Source organism: Macaca thibetana, chromosome 7, assembly GCF_024542745.1.
Source record: "Macaca thibetana thibetana isolate TM-01 chromosome 7, ASM2454274v1, whole genome shotgun sequence".
NCBI classification, from domain to species: Eukaryota; Metazoa; Chordata; class Mammalia; order Primates; family Cercopithecidae; genus Macaca; species Macaca thibetana.
The window spans coordinates 5,389,869-5,411,634 of record NC_065584.1 but is presented as its reverse complement, the minus strand read 5'-3'; the positions used below and the strand labels follow the sequence as shown (position 1 = coordinate 5,411,634).

At 45.6% G+C, this 21,766-nt stretch overlaps 2 protein-coding genes across 18 annotated transcripts in view; one reads left to right on the top strand and one right to left on the bottom strand.

Moving 5' to 3' along the window:
* The window catches only part of LOC126959115 (uncharacterized), a 37,983-nt gene extending 22,783 nt beyond the window's left edge, over positions 1-15,200 (bottom strand). Inside the window, exons 1-2 of the mRNA XM_050798067.1 lie at positions 15,185-15,200; positions 14,794-15,094 (exon numbers count right to left, since the gene is read on the bottom strand). Of these exons, the coding sequence (XP_050654024.1) occupies positions 14,794-15,094; positions 15,185-15,200 (317 nt within the window). The remainder of the gene's footprint in view (positions 1-14,793; positions 15,095-15,184) is intronic.
* A 170-nt stretch (positions 15,201-15,370) lies between these two features.
* The window catches only part of WDR20 (WD repeat domain 20), an 89,255-nt gene continuing 82,859 nt past the window's right edge, over positions 15,371-21,766 (top strand). For 3 of the 17 annotated variants that reach the window (XR_007727183.1, XM_050796706.1, XM_050796708.1), the window contains exon 1: positions 15,412-15,724. Coding sequence is in view for 14 of the 17 variants with exons in the window: in XM_050796706.1 (XP_050652663.1) it covers positions 15,476-15,724 (249 nt within the window). In the remaining 3 variants the exon portion in view is untranslated. Of the gene's footprint in view, positions 15,725-21,766 lie in introns of all 17 variants that reach the window. The other 14 variants (XM_050796690.1, XM_050796692.1, XM_050796698.1 and 11 more) reach the window with 7 other exon arrangements.

Sequence of the window (21,766 nt, the reverse complement as noted above, 5' to 3'; positions counted from 1 at the left end):
TGCCTAACCTCATAATCTTTTCTTATCCCAACAAACAGATCTAGAGCCACAATAAAAACCCAGTTGATAATTCTTGCAATGTTAAAACTTGTCCAGCAAATTCAATATTCTATCCTACTCAACTGAAATGTGACCATATGCAAAAATTATTCTCCAAGGACAGGAGTGTTTTGTTTTTGCTATTTTTTAGGAAGAAGGAAGCAGAATGAGCTGGGACTAAGGAAGTGAGTGAACAACGGGCATGATAAGTAGATATTTACCTGAAAGCCAAATATATAAAATAAACAAGGGGCTGAACACCCCCCACCCCGCTCTTCAGAAAGCTAGAAGTAGAGCTATCTGAAAGCATGAGTAATGTGACCTAAGGCAGAGTTTAACCTCAGGGGGAAGGTATAAAAAAAGAAAGCATGCATGAGCATGTTTTCAAGTCTATGAACTGCAATCGTGTGTAGCTAACAACCTAGTGAGATGAGACAGCAATGTAATAAATGTCATAATAAAGTTAAGTATTAACATAAGGTGCTGAAAGAGAATGTTTCTCAAAGGAGGTGAGTCACTCATTTGGCAAGCATGTATTGAGTACCTATTGAATGTCAGGCCCCAATCTATAAACAAGATGCCAAACAAAGAAACGTAGGACTCCTCTTCTCAAAGAGCTTATGGTCTACTGGGTGAGGTGGTTTTTATTTAAGAAAACATATAAATATGTGTGTGTGTATGATCTATATATTATTAGAAATGGTGCTAAGTGCTATACAGGAAATAATTCCATAAGAAAATAAGGTGACATAACTTACATTTGGGGCCTCAGGGAAAGCCTCTCTGAGAAAGCAGCCTTTAAGTTGAAAAGTGAGGGATGAATAAGCAGAGAGCATACCAGGCAGGAGTGATTTTTGGAGTGAAGTCTTCTCGGATGAGTGGCCTTCTATTCCCTCTGATGAACAGAGAGGAAAGGGAATCTCACTTATGCAAAGGCATGCAAGCACAGGTGTGACAGATATGAGGAACTACAAGTTACCATAACTCAGTAAGGGGACAAGTGGAAATGGAAACACCAGGAAAAGAGAAAAAAAAGGCAAAAATATGAAGAATATGGAAGAGGAACAAACTAGAAATCCAATTCAGTATGTGTTGATTATTTACCACGTGCTTAGCAATATCTTAGGGGATTCTTAAAGTGTAAAAAGAATGGCTCCTCCTCTCAATAAACTCAGAGTCTAAATGGGTAGATACAGACTGCATCCTCGACTAGATTCTTTTCTTTTTTTGAGACGAAGTCTCCCTCTGTCACCCAGGCTGGAGTGCAGCAGAGCAACCTCGGCTCACTGCAAGCTCCACCTCCCGAGTTCACACCATTCTCTCGCCTCAGCCTCCCGAGTAGCTGGGACTATAGGCGCGCGCCACCACGGCTGGCTAATTTTGTTTTTGTATTTTTAGTAGAGATGGGGTTTCACCTTGTTAGCCAGGATGGTCTTGATCTCCTGACCTTGTGATCCGCCTGCCTCGGCCTCCCAAAGTGCTGGGAATACAGGCGTGAGCCACTGCGCCCGGCCAACTAGATTCTTTTAATATCATAAACTGTTTTTGTTTTCCCAAACAGTAACTCCTAAAATGAATTTTTAAATTAACAAATGAATCTTACCCCTGCCACAGGCCCCGACTACTACTTTACAGCAATCTATGGCTAAAAATCACTCAGCTTTACTGGCTGCGTCTCAACAGGCCAATAATGCTGATGAGGCTCTTCAGAGAGTGAGAAGTACTTTTTTCTTTTCTTTTCTTTTTTAAATCACCTCTTCATAGCCTCCTCTCAAGAAGTACTTCTCATTATATGTAAGTAAAATGTTAATTTTTTCTTTACATATAGCACACTAGCTCTTTTAAAAATCTCATCGTTCCTGTTTCAGGATCTCAGACAGAAAAAAGAAACTGTTATTGAGGCTATTAAGCTTGAACGTCCTTGCTCTAATCTTTGCAAAGATAAAACCCACAATGCTTATTAGGCTGCTTGGATAAGCTGTTGTTTTACTTCTTACTGGAGGAGCTTAACAATGAAAAACAAAGCTACCATGAGTTCTGTCCTAATTTGAGTTCAGTTCTAACATACTCTAATAATTCAATTAGTTCTGCGACTGTGGCAGAATGTCCCAGCCTTATCACAGTTAATTCTCTTATTTTCTTCCTGTATTTTCCCTTTATTACTACGGTTTGGAACCCACATTTCAGTCTTAACCCTAGAGTCTAAGATAATTAAAATAGCACACATGGAGTTATATTTATCTGAGGGGGTAGGAGACAGCTGTGACTCAAGGCTGGGACTGGAGACAGTAAGCAAAAGGCAGAGGTGTTTTGTTTTATTTCATATATATATACACACATACATACATACATTTTTTTTTTTTTTTGAGACAGAGTCTCGCTCTGTTGCCCAGGCTACAGTGCAGTGGGACCATCTCAACTCACTGCAAGCTCCGCCTCCCGGGTTCATGCCATTCTCCTGCCTCAGCCTCCCAAGTAGCTGGGACTATAGGTGCCTGCCACCATGCCCGGCTAATTTTTTATATTTTTAGTAGAGATGGGGTTTCACTGTCTTAGCTAGGATGGTCTTGATCTCCTGACCTCGTGATCTGCCCGCCTCAGCCTCCCAAAGTGCTGGGATTACAGGCGTGAACCACCGCGCCTGGCCTATATATATATTTTTGAGACAACGTCTTGCTCTGTGGCCCAGGCTGGAATGCAGTGTTGCGAAGACAGCTCACTGAAGCCTTGACTTTCTGGGCTCAAGCGATCCTCCCACCTCAGCCTCCTGAGTAGCTGGGATTACAAGTATGTGTCGCCATGCCTGGCTAATCTTTTTTTTATGGAGACAGGACCTTGCTATGTTGCCAGGTTGGTTGTGAACTCTTGGGCTCTAGCTATCCTCTCGCCTCGGCCTCCCAAAGTGTTGGGATTATAGGTGTGAGCCACCACACCAGCCGTGTTTTGTTTTCAATTGGAGAAAGAAGCAATCCTATTGACAATCACTAGCACGCTGCCAAACTCTCAAGCAGAAATGACCGTTGGTTCCTCTGTGCTGCTCTCCTCCTTGCTCAGCAGACTTACACTACATGAGAGGAGGCAGTGCAGTGCGGCAGTTTGCCCAGGACAAACAGTAACTTGCTGCTGGAGCAGGGTGTCCTAGAGGAGACCAGGAATTTGTTACAATGTGAGCATAGTGAAGAAATTGATCTTGAAAAGAGGTAGCTGGGCATGGTGGCTCACACTTGTAATGCCAGCACTTTGGGAGGCAGAGGCCGGTGGATCACTTGAGGTCAGCAGTTCAAGACCAGCCTGATCAACATGGTGAAACCCCATCTCTACCAAAAATACAAAAATTAGGACAGGGCTGGGAGCAGTGGCTCAAGCCTGTAATCCCAGCACTTTGGGAGGCTGAGGTGGGCGGATCACCTGAGGTTGGGAGTTTAAGACCAGCCTGACCAACATGGAGAAACCCCGTCTCTACTAAAAATACAAAAAAAAATTAGCCGGGCATGGTGGCCCATGCTTATAATCCCAGTTACTCAGAAAACTGAGGCAGGAGAATCGCTTGAACCCAGGAGGTGGAGGTTGCGGTGAGCCGAGATCGAGCCATTGCACTCCAGCCTGGGCAACAAAAGCGAAACTCCGTCTCAAAAAAAAAAAAAAAAAAAATTAGGACGGGAGTGGTGGCTCACACCTGTAATCTCAGCACTTTGGGAGGCCGAGGTGGGTGGATCACCTGAAGTCAGGAGTTCGAGACCAGCCTGGCCAACATGATGAAACCCCGTCTCTACTAAAAATACAAAAAATTAGCTGGGCATGGTGGCAGGTGCCTGTAATCCCAGCTACTCAGGAGGCTGAGGCAGGAGATTTCTTGAACCCAGGAGGCAGAGGTTGCAGTAAGCCAAGATCACGCCATTGCACTCCAACCTGGGCAATAAGAGTGAAACTCCGTCTTGGGAAAAAAAAAAAAAAAATTAGCCGGGTATGGTGGTACATGCCTGTAGTCCCAGCTACTCGGGAAGCTGAGACAGCTGAATTGCTTGAACCCAGGAGGCAGAGGTTACAGTGAGCTGAGATGATGCCACTGCATTCCAGCCACGGCCATGTAGCGAGACTCCATCTTAAAAAAAAGAAAAGAAAAGAAGAGAAGAGGTACTTCTTCTTCTTTTAACCTAGAAGAGTAAGAATGGGTTCAGAGAGAGATAAGAAGGGAGGTATAAGTTGGAAGGTAAGAAATGAGAAAGGTTTATGCCTTACGATGATTCCCAAGTTTTCTTGGTTCTCAGAGCCCTTAGTGTTTCAGAATTTCTTTATGACACTCCCTGGACCAATAGAAAAATCTAACAGTTCCATTTATCAGGTACAGTTCAAACAACCTAATAAGTAGTTATGTCTGGATAATTTAGCAGCTGTTTGAAAAATAAATTGAGTACTATAGATAGAGTGGCTCTAGTTTTGATTTTTTTTTCTTTTTTGAGACGGAGTCTCACTCTGTCGCCCAGGCTGGAGTGCAGTGGCGCGATCTCAGCTCACTGCAACCTCTGCCTCCAGGGTTCAAGCAATTCTCCTGTCTCAGCCTCCTGAGATTACTACAGGTGTGTGCCACCACGCTTGCCCAGCTAATTTTAATTTTTTTTTTTTTTTTTGAGAAAGAGTTTCACTCTTTTTGCCCAGGCTGGAGTGCAATGGCGCGATCTTGGCTCACTGCAAGCTCCACCTCCCGGGTTCAAGTGATTCTCCTGCCTCAGCCTCCCAAGTAGCTGGGATTACAGGTGCCTGCCACCATGCGTGGCTAATTTTTTGTATTTTTAGTAGAGATGGGGTTTCACCATGTTGGCCAGGATGGTCCCGATCTGTTGACCTCGTGATCCACCCACCTCGGCCTCCCAAAGTGCTGGGATTACAGGTATGAGCCACCGCGCCTAGTCAGTTTTGATTTTTTTTTAACTGCACATATAACTCACCCAACGACTATAATTCAGTGGTTTTTGGTATATTCAGAACTGTGCAACTATCACCTCTAAAAGAAACCCTGGTCTCATTAGCAGTCATGATTCCTTCCCTGTGATTTTCCCATCCCTAGGCTACCATGAATCTTTCTGTCTCTATAGTTCCTTCCTTCCTTCCTTCCTTCCTTCCTTCCTTCCTTCCTTCCTTCCTTCCTTTCTTTCTTCCTTTCTTTCTTTCTTTTTTCTTTCTTTTTTGAGACGGACTCTTGCTCTGTCACCCAGCCTGAAGTGCAGTGGCTCGATCTCAGCTCACTGCAGCCTCTGCCTTCTGGGTTCAAGCAATTCTCCTGCCTCAGCCTCCTGAGTCGCTAGAATTACAGGTGCATGCCACCATTCTCGGCTAATTTTTTTTTTTTTTTTTGAGACGGAGTCTCGCTCTGTCACCCAGGCTAGAGTGCAGTGGCGTGATCTCGGCTCACTGCAAGCTCCGCTTCCCAGGTTCATGCCATTCTCCTGCCTCAGCCTCCCGAGTAGCTGGGACTACAGGTGCCCGCCACCATGCCTGGCTAATTTTTTGTATTTTTAGTAGAGACGGGGTTTCATCGTGTTAGCCAGGGCGGTCTCGATCTCCTGACCTCATGATCCGCCCACCTCGACCTCCCAAAGTGCTAGGATTATAGGCGTGAGCCACCATACCTAGCCACTACATTCCCTTCTATCATAGCTGATTAATATTCCATTGTATGGATATACCACATTTTGTTTATCCATTCATTAGTTGATGGTCATGTGGTTTGTTTCCACTTTTTGACTATTTTCAATAATGCTGCTGTGAACATTCACGTATAAGTTTTTGTGTGAATTTTTTTTTTTTTTTTTGAGACGGAGTCTCGCTCTGTCATCCAGGCTGGAGAGCAATGGTGTGATTTCGGCTCACCATAACCTCTGCCTCCCAGGTTCAAGTGATTCTCCTGCCTCAGCCTCCTGAGTACCTGGGATTACAGGCGTGCACCACCACATCCGGCTAATTTTTGTATTTTTAGTACAGACGCAGTTTCACCATGTTGGTCAGGCTGGTCTTGAACTCTTGACCTCATGATCCACCCACCTCGGCCTCCCAAAATGTTGGGATTACAGATGTGAGCTACCATGCCTGGCCGTGCGAATATGTTTTGATATCTCTTGGGTATATACATGTGATTGGAATTGCTGGGTCCTATGGTAACTGTTGAAACTTTTAAGGAACTGCCAGACTATTTTCCATATTGACTGTATTACTTTTCCTTCCTATCTGCAGTATATGGGGGTTTAAATTTCTCCACATTCTCACCAACACCTGTTATTATTTATCTTTTTGATTATAGCCATCCTAGTGTATATGAAGTGATAGCTCCTTGTGGTTTTAATTTGCATTTACTTTATTGCTAATAATGTTGTGAATCTTTCCACGTGCTCACTGGCCATTTGTGTAACTTCTTTGCAGAAATGTCTATTCAGATCCTTTGTCCATTCTCTTTTTTTGACAGGGTCTTGCTATGTTGCTCAGGCTGGTGTGCAGTAGTGTGATCATAGCTCCAGTTTTATAGTTTTAGTTCTTCCATTTAGGTCTTTAATCCATTTTGAGTTAATTTTTGTTTTTTGAGACAGGGTCTCCCTCTGTTGCCCAGGCTGGAATGTAGTGGTATAATCACAGTTCACTGTAGCCTCAACCTCTTGGGCTCAAGTGATCCTCCTGCCTCAGCCTCCTAGGACTGCTGGAATACACCACCACACCAGGCTAATTTTTAAATGTTTTTGTAGAGACAAGGTCTCGCCATATTGCCCAGGCTGGTTTTGAACTTCTGGGTTCAAGTGATTCTCTTGCCTCAGCCACCCAAGGTATTGGGGTTACAGGCATAAGCCACCATGCCCAGCCTATCCAGGCTTTAAATACTACCTATTTGCTGATAACTGCAGAATACAGCTAGGCAGCTCAGACCTCCTTCCAGACTTGATTATTCAACTGCCTTCTGGACATTCCCTCTGAATGTCTGGTATCTCATACCCAATATGTGAAAATGGAATTCCTGATCTTCCTTTCAAAACGTGCTCCTCCTCAGCCTTCCTCATCTCTGTTAATGGCATTTCCATCGTCCAGTTGCTAATGTCTACTTTGGAGTCATTCCTGACTCCTTCATTTCTCCCACAAGCCACATCCCATCTGCTGGGAAATCCTCTTAGCTTTACCTTCAGAGTATATGTAGGACTCTGCAGCCTCTTTTCATCTCAATTGCTACCTAGTCCAAGTTTCTGGCACCTGTGGCCTGGATTACTACAGTTAGCTTCCTTAGTGACCTTCCTGTTCTACTTTTTTTTTTTTTTTTTTTTTTTTTTGAGACGGAGTCTTGCTCTGTCGCCCAGGCTGGAGTGCAGTGGCGCGATCTCGGCTCACTGCAAGCTCCGCCTCCCGGGTTTGCGCCATTCTCCTGCCTCAGCCTCGCGAGTAGCTGGGACTACAGGTGCCCGCCACCACGCCCGGCTAATTTTTTGTATTTTTAGTAGAGACTGGGTTTCACTGTGGTCTGGATCTCCTGACTTTGTGATCCGCCCGCCTCGGCCTCCCAAAGTGCTGGGATTACAGGCGTGAGCCACCGCGCCTGGCCTCTGCTCTACTCTTGCTTCCTTAAATCTATTCTCAAACCAGCAAACACATAAATTCTTAAACCCTGCAATGGTTTCCCTGCTCACTCTGCTCCAGCCACAATGGCCTTCTTACTATTCCCTGAACACACTAGGCACACTTCTGCCTTGGGGGCCTCTGCTGTGGTTTTTTTCCTGTGCTTGGTCCACTCTTTTACCAGTTCTTCCCATGGCCCACCTCCTTACTTCTTTCAAGTCTTTACAGAAATGTCACTGTCTCAGAGTCTTATTTTGACCAACATATTTGAAACTGCAAATTACCTGACATATTCTCAATCTCTCTTTTACCCTGACCTACTTTTTTCCTACTGCTAATCACTACACGATGTACTTAGTTGTGTTTATTGCCTTTCTGTTATTGCTTATTCTTTGTCTTCTCCCTACAAGAACATGGAATTCATGAGTGAGGAATTTTTGTCTACTGATGCATCCCGAAAGTTACAACAATGTAGCAAATGTAGTCACTCAAAAATTTCAGAATACAGGCTGGCTGTGCTGGCTCATACCTGTAATCACAACACTTTGTGACGCTGAGGCAGGAGGATTACTTGAGTCCAGGAGTTCAAGACTAGCTTGGGCAACATAGTGAGGTTCTGTCTTTATAAAAAATTTAAAAATGGCCGGGCATGGTGGCTCACGCCTGTAATCTCAACACTTTGGGAGGCCGAGACAGGCAGATCACAAGGTCAAGAGATCGAGACCATCCTGGCCAACATGGTGAAACCCCATCTCTACTAAAAGTACAAAAATTAGCTGGGCATGGTGGCGCACACCTGTAGTCCCAGCTACTCGAGAAGCTGAGGCAGGAGGATTGCTTGAACCTGGGAGGTGGAGGTTGCAGTGAGTGGAGATCATGCCACTGCACTCCGGCCTGACAAAAGAGCAAGACAGTCTCAAAAAAAGAAAAAAATTTAAAATTAGCTGGGCATGGTGGTACATTCCCGTAGTCCCAGCTACTCAGGAGGCTGGCTTGAGCCTGGAAGGTTAAGGCTGCAATGAGCCAGGCCGGTACCACTGTACTTCCTGCCCAGGCAACATAGTGAGACCCTGTCTCTAAAAAAAGGAAAAAGAAAAAAATTGAGACTACAGAGAATTTTAATGAGGTTACTACTATGCTTAAGTGTGCATACAATCTGGATAAAAGGGAGCATATATGTAAAAAATATAAATATCAATACAAGGGGGCTGGGCGTGGTGGCTCATGCCTGTAATCTCAGCACTCTGGGAGGCTGAGGCAGGCAGATCAACTGAGGTCAGGAGTTCGAGACCAACCTGGCCAAATGGCAAAGCCCTGTCTCTACTAAAAATACAAAAGAATTTAGCCTGGCTTGGTGGCACGCACCTGTAATTCCAGCTACTCAGGAGGCTGAGGCAGGAGAATTGCTTGAACCTGGAACATGGAGGTTGCAGTGAGCTGAGATCGTGCCACTGCACTCCAGCCTGGGCCATAGGGCCAGACTCTGTCTCAAAAAAAAAAAAAAAGGAAAAAATGGTGGAGGGGTAGGCGCTAGGCGCAGTGGCTCAGGCCAGTAATCCCAGCACTTTGGGAGGCTGAGGTGGGTGGATCATCTGAGGTCACGAGTTCAAGACCAGTTTGGCCAACATGGTGAAACCCCGTCTCTACTAACAACACAAAAATCAGCCGGGCGCGGTGGCAGATGCCTGTAGTCCCAGCTACTCAGGAAGCTGAGGCAGGAGAATCGCTTGAACCCGGGAGGCGGAGGTTGCAGTGAGCCAAGATCATGTCACTGCACTCCAGCCTGGGCAACAAGAGCAAAACTCCATCTCAAAACAAAACAATACAAGATAATTAGCACATGTTGATAAGACTCTAATGATATAATGAATATGTACACAAAATTTTGAACACAATTATAGGGAGTTCAAACATTCCCTGAAGCCAGCTATGGGTCCCGAGTTAAGAATCCTTGGTTTCAAATATGGTTTTATCACCCAGGGCTTGGTGAAAATGGGATTTAAACTAGTTCTTTTTTTTTTTTTTTTTTTTTTTCCCCGAGACGGAGTTTTGCTCTTGTTGCCCAGGCTGGAGTGCAATGGTGTGATCTTGGCTCACCGCAACCTCTGCCTCCCAGGTTCAAGTGATTCTCCTGCCTCAGTCTCCCTAGTAGCTGGGATTATAGGCATATGCCACCACGCCTGGCTAATTTTTTATTTGTAGTAGAGACAGGGTTTCTCCATGTTGGTCAGGCTGGTCTCAAACTCCCGAACTCAGGTGATCGCCCGCCTCAGCCTCCAAAAGTGCTGGGATTATAGGCATGAGCCACCACGCCCGGCCTTAACTAGTTCTTAAATAATACGCTGTGAAGGTGAAAGGGGGGCAGTCAGGGGAAGGTCATCTCAAGCAAGCGACATAGCTAAGGATGACAGCAGGTTGGGCATGGTGCCTCATGCCTTGAATTTTGGGAGGCAGAGGTGGGTGGATTGCTTGAGCTCAGGAGTTTGAGGCCTGCCTGGCTGACATGGTGAAACCCTGTCTCTACTAAAAATACAAAAATTCGCCATGCATGGTGGCGGGTGCCTGTAGTCCCAGCTACTTGGGAGGCTGAGGCAGGAGAATTGCTCAAACCCAGGAGACAGAGGTTGCAGTGAACCGAGATTGCACCACTGCACTCCAGCATGGGCAACAGAGTGAGACGTGTCTCAAAAAAAAAAAAAACAAACCCCGTCTCTACAAAAAATACAAAAATTAGCTGGGCATGGTGGCACATGCCTCTAGTCCCAGCTACTTGGGAGGTTTGCCAGGGCCTAGGAGGTGGAGGTTGCAGAGAGCTGAGATTGAGCTACTATGCTCCAGCTTGGGCGACAGAGCAAGGCTCTGTCTCAAAAAAAAAAAAAAAAAAAAGGATGACAGCAGAACCGTCTGACTGGAATGGAGGATTTATGCAGTAGGTAAGAAACAGGCTGAGAAGTACTGGTGTATGACTTAAACTGTGTGGGTATTTCAAATAATTGAAAGTTTTTGGATAATAGAATATGTAATGCCTAAAGCACTGTTTTTAGAAAAATTACTTTGGTAGTTGTTTAGAAGGAATTAATTCACAAAACCATTAAAATGATTCAAGTTTGAACTGAAAAAATAACTGATAAAGTTTAGAGACTGATGAATTTATTTAGAAATACCAGGTTTGGGCTGGGCGCGGTAGCTCATGCCTGTAATCCCAGCACTTTGGGAGGCCAAGGCAGGTGGATCACGAGGTCAGGAGTTCAAGACTAGCCTGACCAGCATGGTGAAACCCCATCTCTGCTAAAAATACAAAAAAAATAGCCCGGCGTGGTGGCACACGCCTGTAGTCCCAGCTCTTCAGGAGGCTGAGACTCGCTTGAACCCAGGAGGTAGAGGTTGTGGTGAGCCGAGATCATGCCACTGCACTCCAGCCTGGGCAAGAGTGAGACTCTGTCTCAAAAAAAAAAAAAAAAAAAAAAAGGCTGGGCACGGTGGCTCAAGCCTGTAATCCCAGCACTTTGGGAGGCCGAGACGGGCGGATCACAAGGTCAGGAGATCGAGACCATCCTGGCTAACACGGTGAAACCTCGTCTCTACTAAAAAAAATACAAAAATCTAGCCGGGCGAGGTGGCGGGCACCTGTAGTCCCAGCTACTCGGGAGGCTGAGGCAGGAGAATGGCGTGAACCTGGGAGGCGGAGCTTGCAGTGAGCTGAGATCCGGCCACTGCACTCCAGCCTGGGTGACAGAGCGAGACTCCGTCTCAAAAAAAAAAAAAAAAGAAATACCTGGTTTAGGCCGGGTGCAGTGGCTCACGCCTGTAATCCCAGCCCTTTGAGAGGCCGAGGCGGGTGGATCACCTGAGGTCAGGAGTTCGAGACCAGCCTGGCCAACATGGTGAAACCCCGTCTGTACTAAAAAATACAAAAATTAGCCGGGCTTGGTGGCGGGTGCCTTAATCCCAGCTACTTGGGAGGCAGAGGCATAAGAATCATTTGAATCCAGGAGGCAGAGGTTGCAGTGAGTTGAGATCGAGCCATTGCACTCAAGCCTGGGGGACAAGAGCAAGACTTCTCTCAAAAAAAAAAAAAAAAAAAAAAAAAAAAAAAAACAAAGAAAGAAGAAGAAAAAAGAAATATCCAGTTTGAGGCTGGGTGCGGTGCCTTACACCTGTAATCCTAGCACTTTGGGAAGCTGAGGTGGGTGGATCACCTGAGGTCAGGAGTTTGAGACCAGCCTGGCCAACATGGTGAAACCCTGTTTCTACTAAAAACACAAAAATTAGCTGGGTGTGGTGGCATGCGCCTGTAATCCCAGCTACTTGGGAGGCTGGGGCAGGAGAATCGCTTGAACCTGGGAGGTGGAGAGGTGAGCTGAGACTGTGCCACTGCACTGAAGCCTGGGCAACAGAGTGAGACTCTACCACAAAAAAAAAAAAAATAAAAATAAAATTGTCTCGCTTTTGGCCGGGCGCGGTGGCTCAAGCCTGTAATCCCAGCACTTTGGGAGGCCGAGACGGGCGGATCACGAGGTCAGGAGATCGAGACCATCCTGGCTAACACGGTGAAACCCCGTCTCTACTAAAAAATACAAAAAACTAGCCGGGCGAGGTGGCGGGCGCCTGTAGTCCCAGCTACTCGGGAGGCTGAGGCAGGAGAATGGCGTAAACCCGGGAGGCGGAGCTTGCAGTGAGCCAAGATCGCGCCACTGCACTCCAGCCTGGGTGACAGAGCCAGACTCCGTCTCAAAAAAAAAAATAAATAAAAAAAAAAAATAAAAATAAAAATAAATTCCCGGTTTGAAATTGAAAATCAGAAATAAAATTAGGTCAGGCCCGTTTATTTATTATCTACTTATTTATTTATTTCCCGAGATGGAGTCTCGTTCTGTCGCCCAGGCTGGAGTGCAGTGGTGAGATCTCGGCTCATTGCAACCTCCACCTCCTGGGTTCAAGCAATTCTCTTGCCTCAGCCTCCCGAGCAGCTGGGATTACAGACATGTGTCACCACGCCTGGCTAATTTTTGTATTTTTAGTAGAGATGGGGTTTCATCATGTTGGCCAGGCGATCTCATACTCCTGACCTCGTGATCTGCCCGCCTCGGCCTCCCAAAGTGCTGGGATTACAGGCATGAGCCAACATGCCTGGCCATTCAGGCCTAGTTATTTAGTTTTGGGTGTTACTTATTGAATCTTTGAATATGGGGGAAGAAAGCTACGAGAGAAAAAGAATAAAAACAGAGATTATTCAAAGGCTATGCGTGGGGTCGGGTACAGTGGCTCATGCCTGTAATCCCAGCACTTTGGGAGGCCAAGGAGGGCAGATCACAAGATCAAGAGGTCAAGACTATCTTGGCCAACATGGTAAAACCTCATCTCTACCAAAAATACAAAAATTAGTTGGGCATGGTGGTGCACATCTGTAGTCTGAGCTACTCGGGAGGCTGAAGCAGGAGGATCACTTGAACCTGGGAGGCAGAGGTTGCAGTGAGCTGAGATCACATCACTGCACTCCAGCCTGGTAACAGAGCAAGGCTCCGTCCAAAAAAAAAAGAAAAAAAACCCAAAGGCTATGCATGAGACAAAGTGAATAGTCTATTACTGTGATTATAATAAAATGTTGAATTTATATACGGTAAATCTTGATAGAATGCTTAGATTACATAGGTATTATGGGAAATAGAATGTTGTGGTTAATTAAGGAATAATACAAAATTTTGTTTTAACTTTTGCTTACTGGGTTTTTTTCCCCCATATATATATACACACATATATATATATATACACACACACACACACATATATATATATACACACACATATATATATACACACACACATATATATATATATACACACACACACACATATATATATATATATATATATATATTTTGAGACAGAGTCTGGCTCTGTTGCCCAGGTTGGCGTGCAGTGGCGCAATCTCGGCTCACTGCAAGCTCCGCCTCCCGGGTTCACGCCATTCTCCTACCTCTGCCTCCCAAGTAGCTGGGACTACAGGCCCCTGCCACCATGCCCGGCTAATTTTTTTGTGTTTTTAGTAGAGACGGGGTTTCACCATGTTAGCCAGGATGGTCTTGATCTCCTGACCTCAGCCTCCCAAAGTGCTGGGATTACAGGTGTGAGCCACTGCGCCTGGCCTTTTCCCCCCAAAATATTATTACACTTTTTTCCTCTTGATAATTAGGAAATACAGATAAATTATTTTTAGAAGATTCAAGATGTCACTATCCTTCAGGTTGATTATTGTAAAATATGTGTTTTCAATGTAAAATAGCACAGTTATGGAGTTTGGGATCTAGCCATGGGAACCACAGAACATACCTTGGTGTATTAAGATTTCTGATCTCGATTTGACTTTTAGGGAAAGTCGGATAACATCGAAACAATTCTAAGAAAAAATTTTAAGCATTTCTAAGGCTCTATTAATTAAGTAGGACTTCAGTGCTTTTTTTTCTTTTTTTTCCAACACAATGCAAATGTATTATTACATCATTGGCACAGTTTCTATTGGTATCTATTTGCTTTATAATACAGAAGATGTTTATGATTTAGATTCCTCCTACTTTAGAAATTCCCTCCATTCACTTCTTTTGTGTCCCTCAAGATATAATTTGAACTTTCAGGAATAGTTGATTCTTGGTGTTACAGATGTTGGCTTCCCTCCTCCCTGGAATTCTATTAGAATGTTTCTGTCACTTTAGAAACTTTCCTATTCTGGTGCAACATGCCAAGAAACCCAGGTATAAAATAGTGATTGTTTAATCTTACTTTGACACGTGTGCCCGTTCTTACAAATCTAGACCCTGTACATTACATGCATACAACTATCCCTATGGATCTCCTAGTAAATAATCTCACTGACTCCACCTGAGGCTTCTGGAAAAAAAAACCAATTACCTTAAATTTTATTAAGAGCTCTTCGTAAACTACTGAGCAAAAGAAGTGAATCCTGCATAGATTCAGTCCCCGGTTCCCAGAGCGCTTCCCCGCCGCGTGTCTCTGAACAGTTGGAAAGGACAAACCTCCGCTAAGAAGCGGAGGCCGCCAGTGCTCACCACACATAGGAATTAGGATATTCATGCTGTACCACATTCTTCTCTCCCCCTACCCGGCCTGAAATAAAACATAGTGAAGCGTAAATCTTGAGTCCTTCGGTACCTTCTCAGAAACGGCGGCGAGGAGGCTTCCAAGGGGCTTGCTTCCTGACCGGGGATCAAGACGGTCGCGCGGGTAGTCAGCACTCTCTCTGGGCGGGACAGTCCCCGTCCCGAAGGGAGGGCCCAGGAGGGGTGGAGCCGTCCCCGCCCGAACACAGGGGCATCCGCGCTCCCTGTAGGGTACCCCGCGTGCTGGCCCCGAAGCGGTGGCAGTCGGGGTGGCGCTCTTCCTCCGCTCTTTGGGGTCCCGGCGCCCCTCAGGGCAGGGGGGGAGACCGCTGAGGAAGCACCCTCAAGTTCACCTCAGGCTCCTGACACCAGCCCCGCCGCGGTTCCCCCTGATCGGCTTTCCGTTGGTCCTAGTGGCTGCGGAACCGTCAACTAGACCCCACCGGCTAGAACCAACATCACCTGGGAAGCAGCCGGGCCGCCCGGAGGCCACGCCCGGGGGAGGAGCCTGCGGACGCCAAGCCGGGTGGAGCACGCCAGGTGAGCACGCCTGCGCAGTCGGGCCGTAAACAAGCCCGCCCCTTCCCTTCGGCCCGCCTTCGCGGGGCTGGCCCGCGGGTGGGAGGGGCGACAAGGAAAAGGCAAGGGGTGGGGGAAGAGGGAGCACCGAGAACAGCGCCTGCGCGGTGGGCGTGATCCGGGCACTTAGGGCAGGATGAACGCTGCTTTCCAAGATGGCGACGGAGGGAGGAGGGAAGGAGATGAACGAGATTAAGACCCAATTCACCACCCGGGAAGGTCTGTACAAGCTGCTGCCACACTCGGAGTACAGCCGGCCCAACCGGGTGCCCTTCAACTCGCAGGGATCCAACCCTGTCCGCGTCTCCTTCGTAAACCTCAACGACCAGTCTGGCAACGGCGACCGCCTCTGCTTCAATGTGGGCCGGGAGCTCTACTTCTATATCTACAAGGGGGTCCGCAAGGTACCGACCCGGGCGTCACCGGGGTCAGCCAGCGGCGTAGGCAGAGGCGGGAGCAGGGCGGTGACAGTGGGGCCAGGGTGACCGAGAGGGGTGGCCGTCGCTCTTACTTTTGAGTGGGCCGGTAACTCCCTCCACTGGGGTACTCCTGAGGAGAGGGGATTCAGGAGTAAGGAGGGTGGTGGCGGTGGCGTTTCGAAGGGGTGGGGGCTGTGGAAAGGAACCGTGGGACGCGGGGTTCTGGCTGGGAGGCTCCCAGGGGAGCCGGCTGCGTCCCCTCCAGCCTGGTCCATCAGGCTCTGACATGGCCAGGGAGCGGGCCTGCGAGTCCCCGGAAGAGATGGGGTGGCCGTCTTGTCTGCTTCGATTGCCTCGCCTCCCTGGAGGGTTGGAAGTCTCGCCCTGGGTTAGAGAACAGGGGCGCAAGACGGCTTAACAAGATCTCTGTTAGGCGGAACTGGGGCCGGGAAGCCGGAGACTGAGACTAGGTCAGAAAGAACCTGCTCGGCACGCAGGGCTACTCCACCTGCTGCCGCACTGACACTTCCTAGGAGCCTCTCCTGGTGTTAACATTTCTATTTCCAAAAACATCCGCGGGAGGTCGGCTGTCAGTGTCCGCCGAGGGGACGTTCTGAAAGACTGTTAAGGAGAGTCATCTTGTCCCTTGTAGTATGCGAAGGGCTGAGTACTACAGTTGAAATGATGTTTGCAATGAACTAAGCTGGTTCAGAGGGGTTGTGTGTGAGAGTGCCCAGATTAGTCTTGTCCAACAAGTCAGACTGTGTCCCAAACGGGGAGGGATAATGCCTTAAAGGCTACTTTAAAGGGACCATCCTTCTTGGCGGGCGAGTTACCAGTAATGCTCTGAAGCATGTAAGCGTCCTTTAAAAGTATCTCTTTAAAAGCAGCCATTTATTAGAGCTTTTCTTTCATTGGCTATGTAACTATGTTTTCACTGAGAATTGCTTAGTTTTGAGATTGTAGTCTTTGACTTGATGTTATGGAAGAGTGAGGAAATAAATGCATCCCACAGCACCTCCAAATAGGACAAGGTGATAAAAGATTAATTCGCAAATGCATGTTAGCATGAAAATAAATTGTTCATATTGAAGAGTGAACATTCCCTAGGATTTCATATAGCCAGATCCAGTGCAGGATTTTCGCTTGTTACAAGAGCTAGGGAAATGACAGTGGTATCTAAATGTAGCAAAGTTGTTTCTTTCATTCACGGTGAATCTTTTTTATTAGTGTTTATGATAATAAGTGTACCACTGTATTTAGAGTATACTATTAGAAGTTATTGAGGGTAAATCGCTTGACCTTTTTTTTTTTTTTTTTTTTTTTTTTTTTTTTTTTCCCTCTTTTGGAATTGCAAACGCTTGAAGTAGTCTTCAGTCTAGGGGCTGAAGTTTTACTCCTACTCCCAACTGTCACTGACTTGTTGGGTGACCTTGGATAAGTTATTTAACTTCTATTTGCACCTCTTTAAAAAGGGAATGTTACAGTGCACGTTGTAACTAATAATATAATAATCGTAATGAATTTTAAGGCTCTGAAACACTCAGTAGATGTAAAATATAGTTAAAGAAATACTAAGAGTAACTGTCAAATAAGAAGCTGCCGTCTTGACTTTGATGTTCAGAGTGAAAGGATTGATTTTGTCTCTGGAAATTAAGTTTAGAATTTTAAGTTTTAAAAATTTATATAAAAATACAATGTGCTTAAAAACTAAATTCACTAACTAGCAATTATTAATGCAGGAATTACTTTAAATTTTTTTTTTCTTTGAAGGTTATTACTTCTGAAGCATCCTAATGGCAAACCTTATCTGGATCTGGTAGCCCTGGTTTACATCATAAAGACAAGTTTCTTGCCTGAAAGTATCGTTACAATAGTGTTCTCTTTTAGTGGGACGCTATTCCCTGAAGGGTAAAAGGAGGCAAGGCTTTTAAAACTACACCAAAAAATTATTTTAAACAAGATAAATCTGAAATACGTAAATTGCCCTTACCTGCATAATTTGAGTGTTTTAACGTTTTTTTGGGTCAAATTTCATTTTCATGTGGTAGTATCATAGATACATTTGCATTATGTTGCAGATGTTTCTGCTCTCTTTTAATTGTAACTTAAAATTTTTTTTCCATTAATGAGTTTGCATTTATTGTTACTTCTGAGTGTAAGTGATTTTTTGTGGCTATTTTCTGATTTAAAATATAGGAAATAGGCCGGGCGCAGTGGCTCAAGCCTGTAATCCCAGCACTTTGGGAGGCCGAGGCGGGTGGATCACGAGGTCAGGAGATCGAGACTATCCTGGCTAACACGGTGAAACCCCGTCTCTACTAAAAATACAAAAAACTAGCCGGGCGTGGTGGCGGGCGCCTGTAGTCTCAGCTACTCTGGAGGCTGAGGCGGGAGAATGGCGTGAACCCGGGAGGCGGAGCTTGCAGTGAGCCGAGATTACGCCACTGCACTCCAGCCTGGGAGACACAGCGAGACTCCGTCTCAAAAAAAAAAAAAAAAAAAAAAAAAAAAAAAATATATATATATATATATATATATATATAGGAAATAAATTTTCCTTAATTGGAAAACCAAGATTTACTCTTTAGAGTTAGTAGTTATAAACCTATTTTTGACCGATGGCCATTAAACATGTTTTTATTTTTGTTTTTAGAGACAGGATCTCATTCTGTTGCCTAGGCTGGAGTGCGGTGGCATGCTTATAGTTCACTACAGCCTCAAACTCCTGGGCTCAGATGATCTCACTTCAGCCTTCCTAGTGGCTGGAACTACAGGTGTGCACCACCATGCCTGGCTAATTAAAAACAAAAAAATGTTTTTTAGAGATGGAGGTCTTGCCGTGTTGCCCAGGCTGGTCTTGAACTCCTGGCCTCAAGTGATCCTCCCACCTCAGCCTGCTAAAGTGCTGAGGTTATAGATGTGACCCACCACACCCAGAGCACAGTTGGCTGTTTTTTTTTTTTTTTTTTTTTTTTGAGACGGAGTCTCGCTCTGTCGCCCAGGCTGGAGTGCAGTGGCCGGATCTCAGCTCATTGCAAGCTCCGCCTCCCGGGTTTACGCCATTCTCCTGCCTCAGCCTCCCGAGTAGCCGGGACTACAGGCGCCTGCCACCTCGCCCGGCTAGTTTTTTGTATTTTTTAGTAGAGATGGGGTTTCACTGGGTTAGCCAGGATGGTCTCGATCTCCTGACCTCGTGATCCGCCCGTCTCGGCCTCCCAAAGTGCTGGGATTACAGGCTTGAGCCACCGCGCCCGGCCTACAATAATTATTTGGATTATTCAGAAGATCTAATTTAGATGTATAAATTCAACTTAAGCTGCGTGTAAAATGAGTAGAAAATAGGTGTTTTAAAGAACTTAAATCATGAATTACGTGCTACCTTTCCTGAGAAAAAACATGGGGTCCTGGGGAAATGGAGTAGGTGAGGAAGTAGTCTAACATTCATGCTAAGGAGTTGCAATCTTGAGCCTTTTAAAAGGTTTACAGGTGTCTGGAGTTAGAAGGAACTTTAGAGTTTGTTATTTCACCCTCGTCAGAGAACCGAGGCCAGAGAGGGGATGCAAACCTGTTAGAACTTTTTCTCATAGTAAGGAAAATGAAGCACAGCTGAGTCTAAACTATCTTAGAAGAGACTGATCCGGCTTTTTGATCACAGGGATATCATATATTCCAAGAACTTATAGAATCTACCTCGGCATTTTGCCATGTATTATTTTATTAAATTCTTGAGGTAGATTAAAACATCTTTTCACAATTGAGGAAGTTTAAAATGGGGTTTCTTATGTGAGGAGATGTAGTTTGGCAAATTTAACTAAAGACAGTATTAACGTTGATTTAATACTGACACTAATCATTTCACCAGATTTGAGTGACTACTGTGATAGTAACGATACTAGGCAAGGTGATGTGAGGTATTCAGAGCTAAATAAGACCCCGTCCCTCTCCCCAAAAGACTTTCAATTACTAGCTTTCAGACATCTTTATTACATACTTTGTTCTTCTTTTTTTAAAAAAGAGGTTGTGGTCTGGTGCAGTGGCTCACGCCTGTAATCCCAGCACTTTGGGAGGCTGAGGTGGGAGGATCGCTTGAGCCCAGAAGTTTGAGACCAGCCTGGATAACATATCAATACCCTGTGTCTACAAAAAAAAAAAAAAAAAAATTAGCTGGGCATGGTGGTATGTGCCTGTAGTCACAGCTACTTGGGAAGCTGAGGAGGGCTCTTGAGCCCAAGAGTTAAGGTTACAGTGAGCTATAATTGTGCCACTGCACCCCAACCTGGGCAACAGAATGAGACCCTGTTTTTAAAACAACAAAAAGGGGGAGCGGGGCTGCACGCCGTGGCTCACGCCTGTAATCTCAGCACTTTGGGAGGCCGAGGCGGGTAGGTCACCTGAGATCAGGAGTTTGAGACCAGCCTGGCCAACATGGTAAAACCCCGTCTTTACTAAAAATACAAAATTAGCTGGGCGTGGTGGTGCTCACATATAGTCCCAGCTACTCGGGAGGCCAAGGCGGGAAAATCGCTTGAACCTGGGAGGTGGAGGTTGCAGTGAGCCGAGATCATACCGCTGTACTACAGCCTGGGCGACAGAGCTAGACTCTGTCTCAAAAAAAAAAAAAAAAAAGGTTGTTTTTAGGATATAGGATAAAAGATGCCAAAGGTAAGGTAGCTGGGCTTATTGGACCAATCCTCTCTTCTCATTTTATGGATCTCTGTTTTTACATAAATACGAATGGCCTCCATTCAGATCTCAGCTTAACCATCACTTCCTCAGGAAATTTTGCTTTGAATCCCCATGGTGTAACAGTTTTCCTCTATTACATGGTTTTTTGTTTTGTTTTGTTTTTTGAGGCAGAGTCTTGCTCTGTTACCCAGGCTGGGGGCTCACTGCATCCTCTGCTGCCTGGGCCCAAGTGATTCTTATGCTTCAGCCTCTTGAGTAGCTGGGATTACAGGCATGCGCCACTGTGCCTGGCTCATTTTTGTATTTTAATAGAGACAGGGTTTTGCCATGTTGGCCAGGCTGGTCTGGAACTCCTGGCCTCAAGTGATTCACCCGCCTCAGCCTCCCAAAGTGCTGTGATTACAGGCCCTATTATGTGTATGTGTTCTTAGAGCATCCTGTACTTTGCCTTCCTAGCACTTTTCTGAATTTGTAATTCTGTGTGATGATGCAATTGTGCCTTCTGTAAACAAAGCTCCCTTAGAATAGTGACCTTATCTTTCCTTCTCTCCATCTTCTCAATGCCCAGTGCAGTGTCCAGTTTAGAGTTAGGCCCTTACTGTGTATTTGTTGAGTGGATGACTGAGTGAAGCCATGTCTATGCCAAACTTGAAAGAGATCTTTAGAAGCTGAAAAACCTATTCAATTTTGGGCCCGAAAGTAACTTGGGTATTTTTTAATAGCTCATATCTTTTAAAAGACATTTAAAAATATTGCTAGTAAGTAACAAATTTAACCTTCTTAAAATAGGGAAATTGTATAACGGGGTTTCACTGTGTTAGACAATGAAGTAATAGTAAACACCGCGCCCGGCCTAACCTTCTTAAAATAGGGAAATTGATACAGATTACTTTTGATCTACTTCTGTCAAACTATGTCACCTACAAGATCCATGTACAACTTTTAAAAACTGTACTCAGGCCAGGAGTGGTGGCTCAAACCTGTAATCCTAACCCTTTGGGAGGCCGAGGCAGGAGGATTGCAGGAGTCCAGCCTGGGCAACACAGTGAAACCTCATGTGGGTTTGAGACCAGCCTGGGCAACATAGTGAAACCCTGTCTCTACAAGGGTGGGCGTGGTGTCATGTGCCTCTTGTCCCAGCTACTTGGAAGGCTGAGTTGGGAAGGTCACTTGAACTGGGGAGGTTGAGGCTGCAGTGAGCTGTAATTGTGCCACTGCACTCCAGCCTGGGCAACAGAGTGAGAGCCTGTTTCAAAAAAAGCCAAAACAATCAATAATAAACAAAAACTATACTCAGAATGACTTAACATTCAAGCCAAAGTACCTTCCTACCTCCCC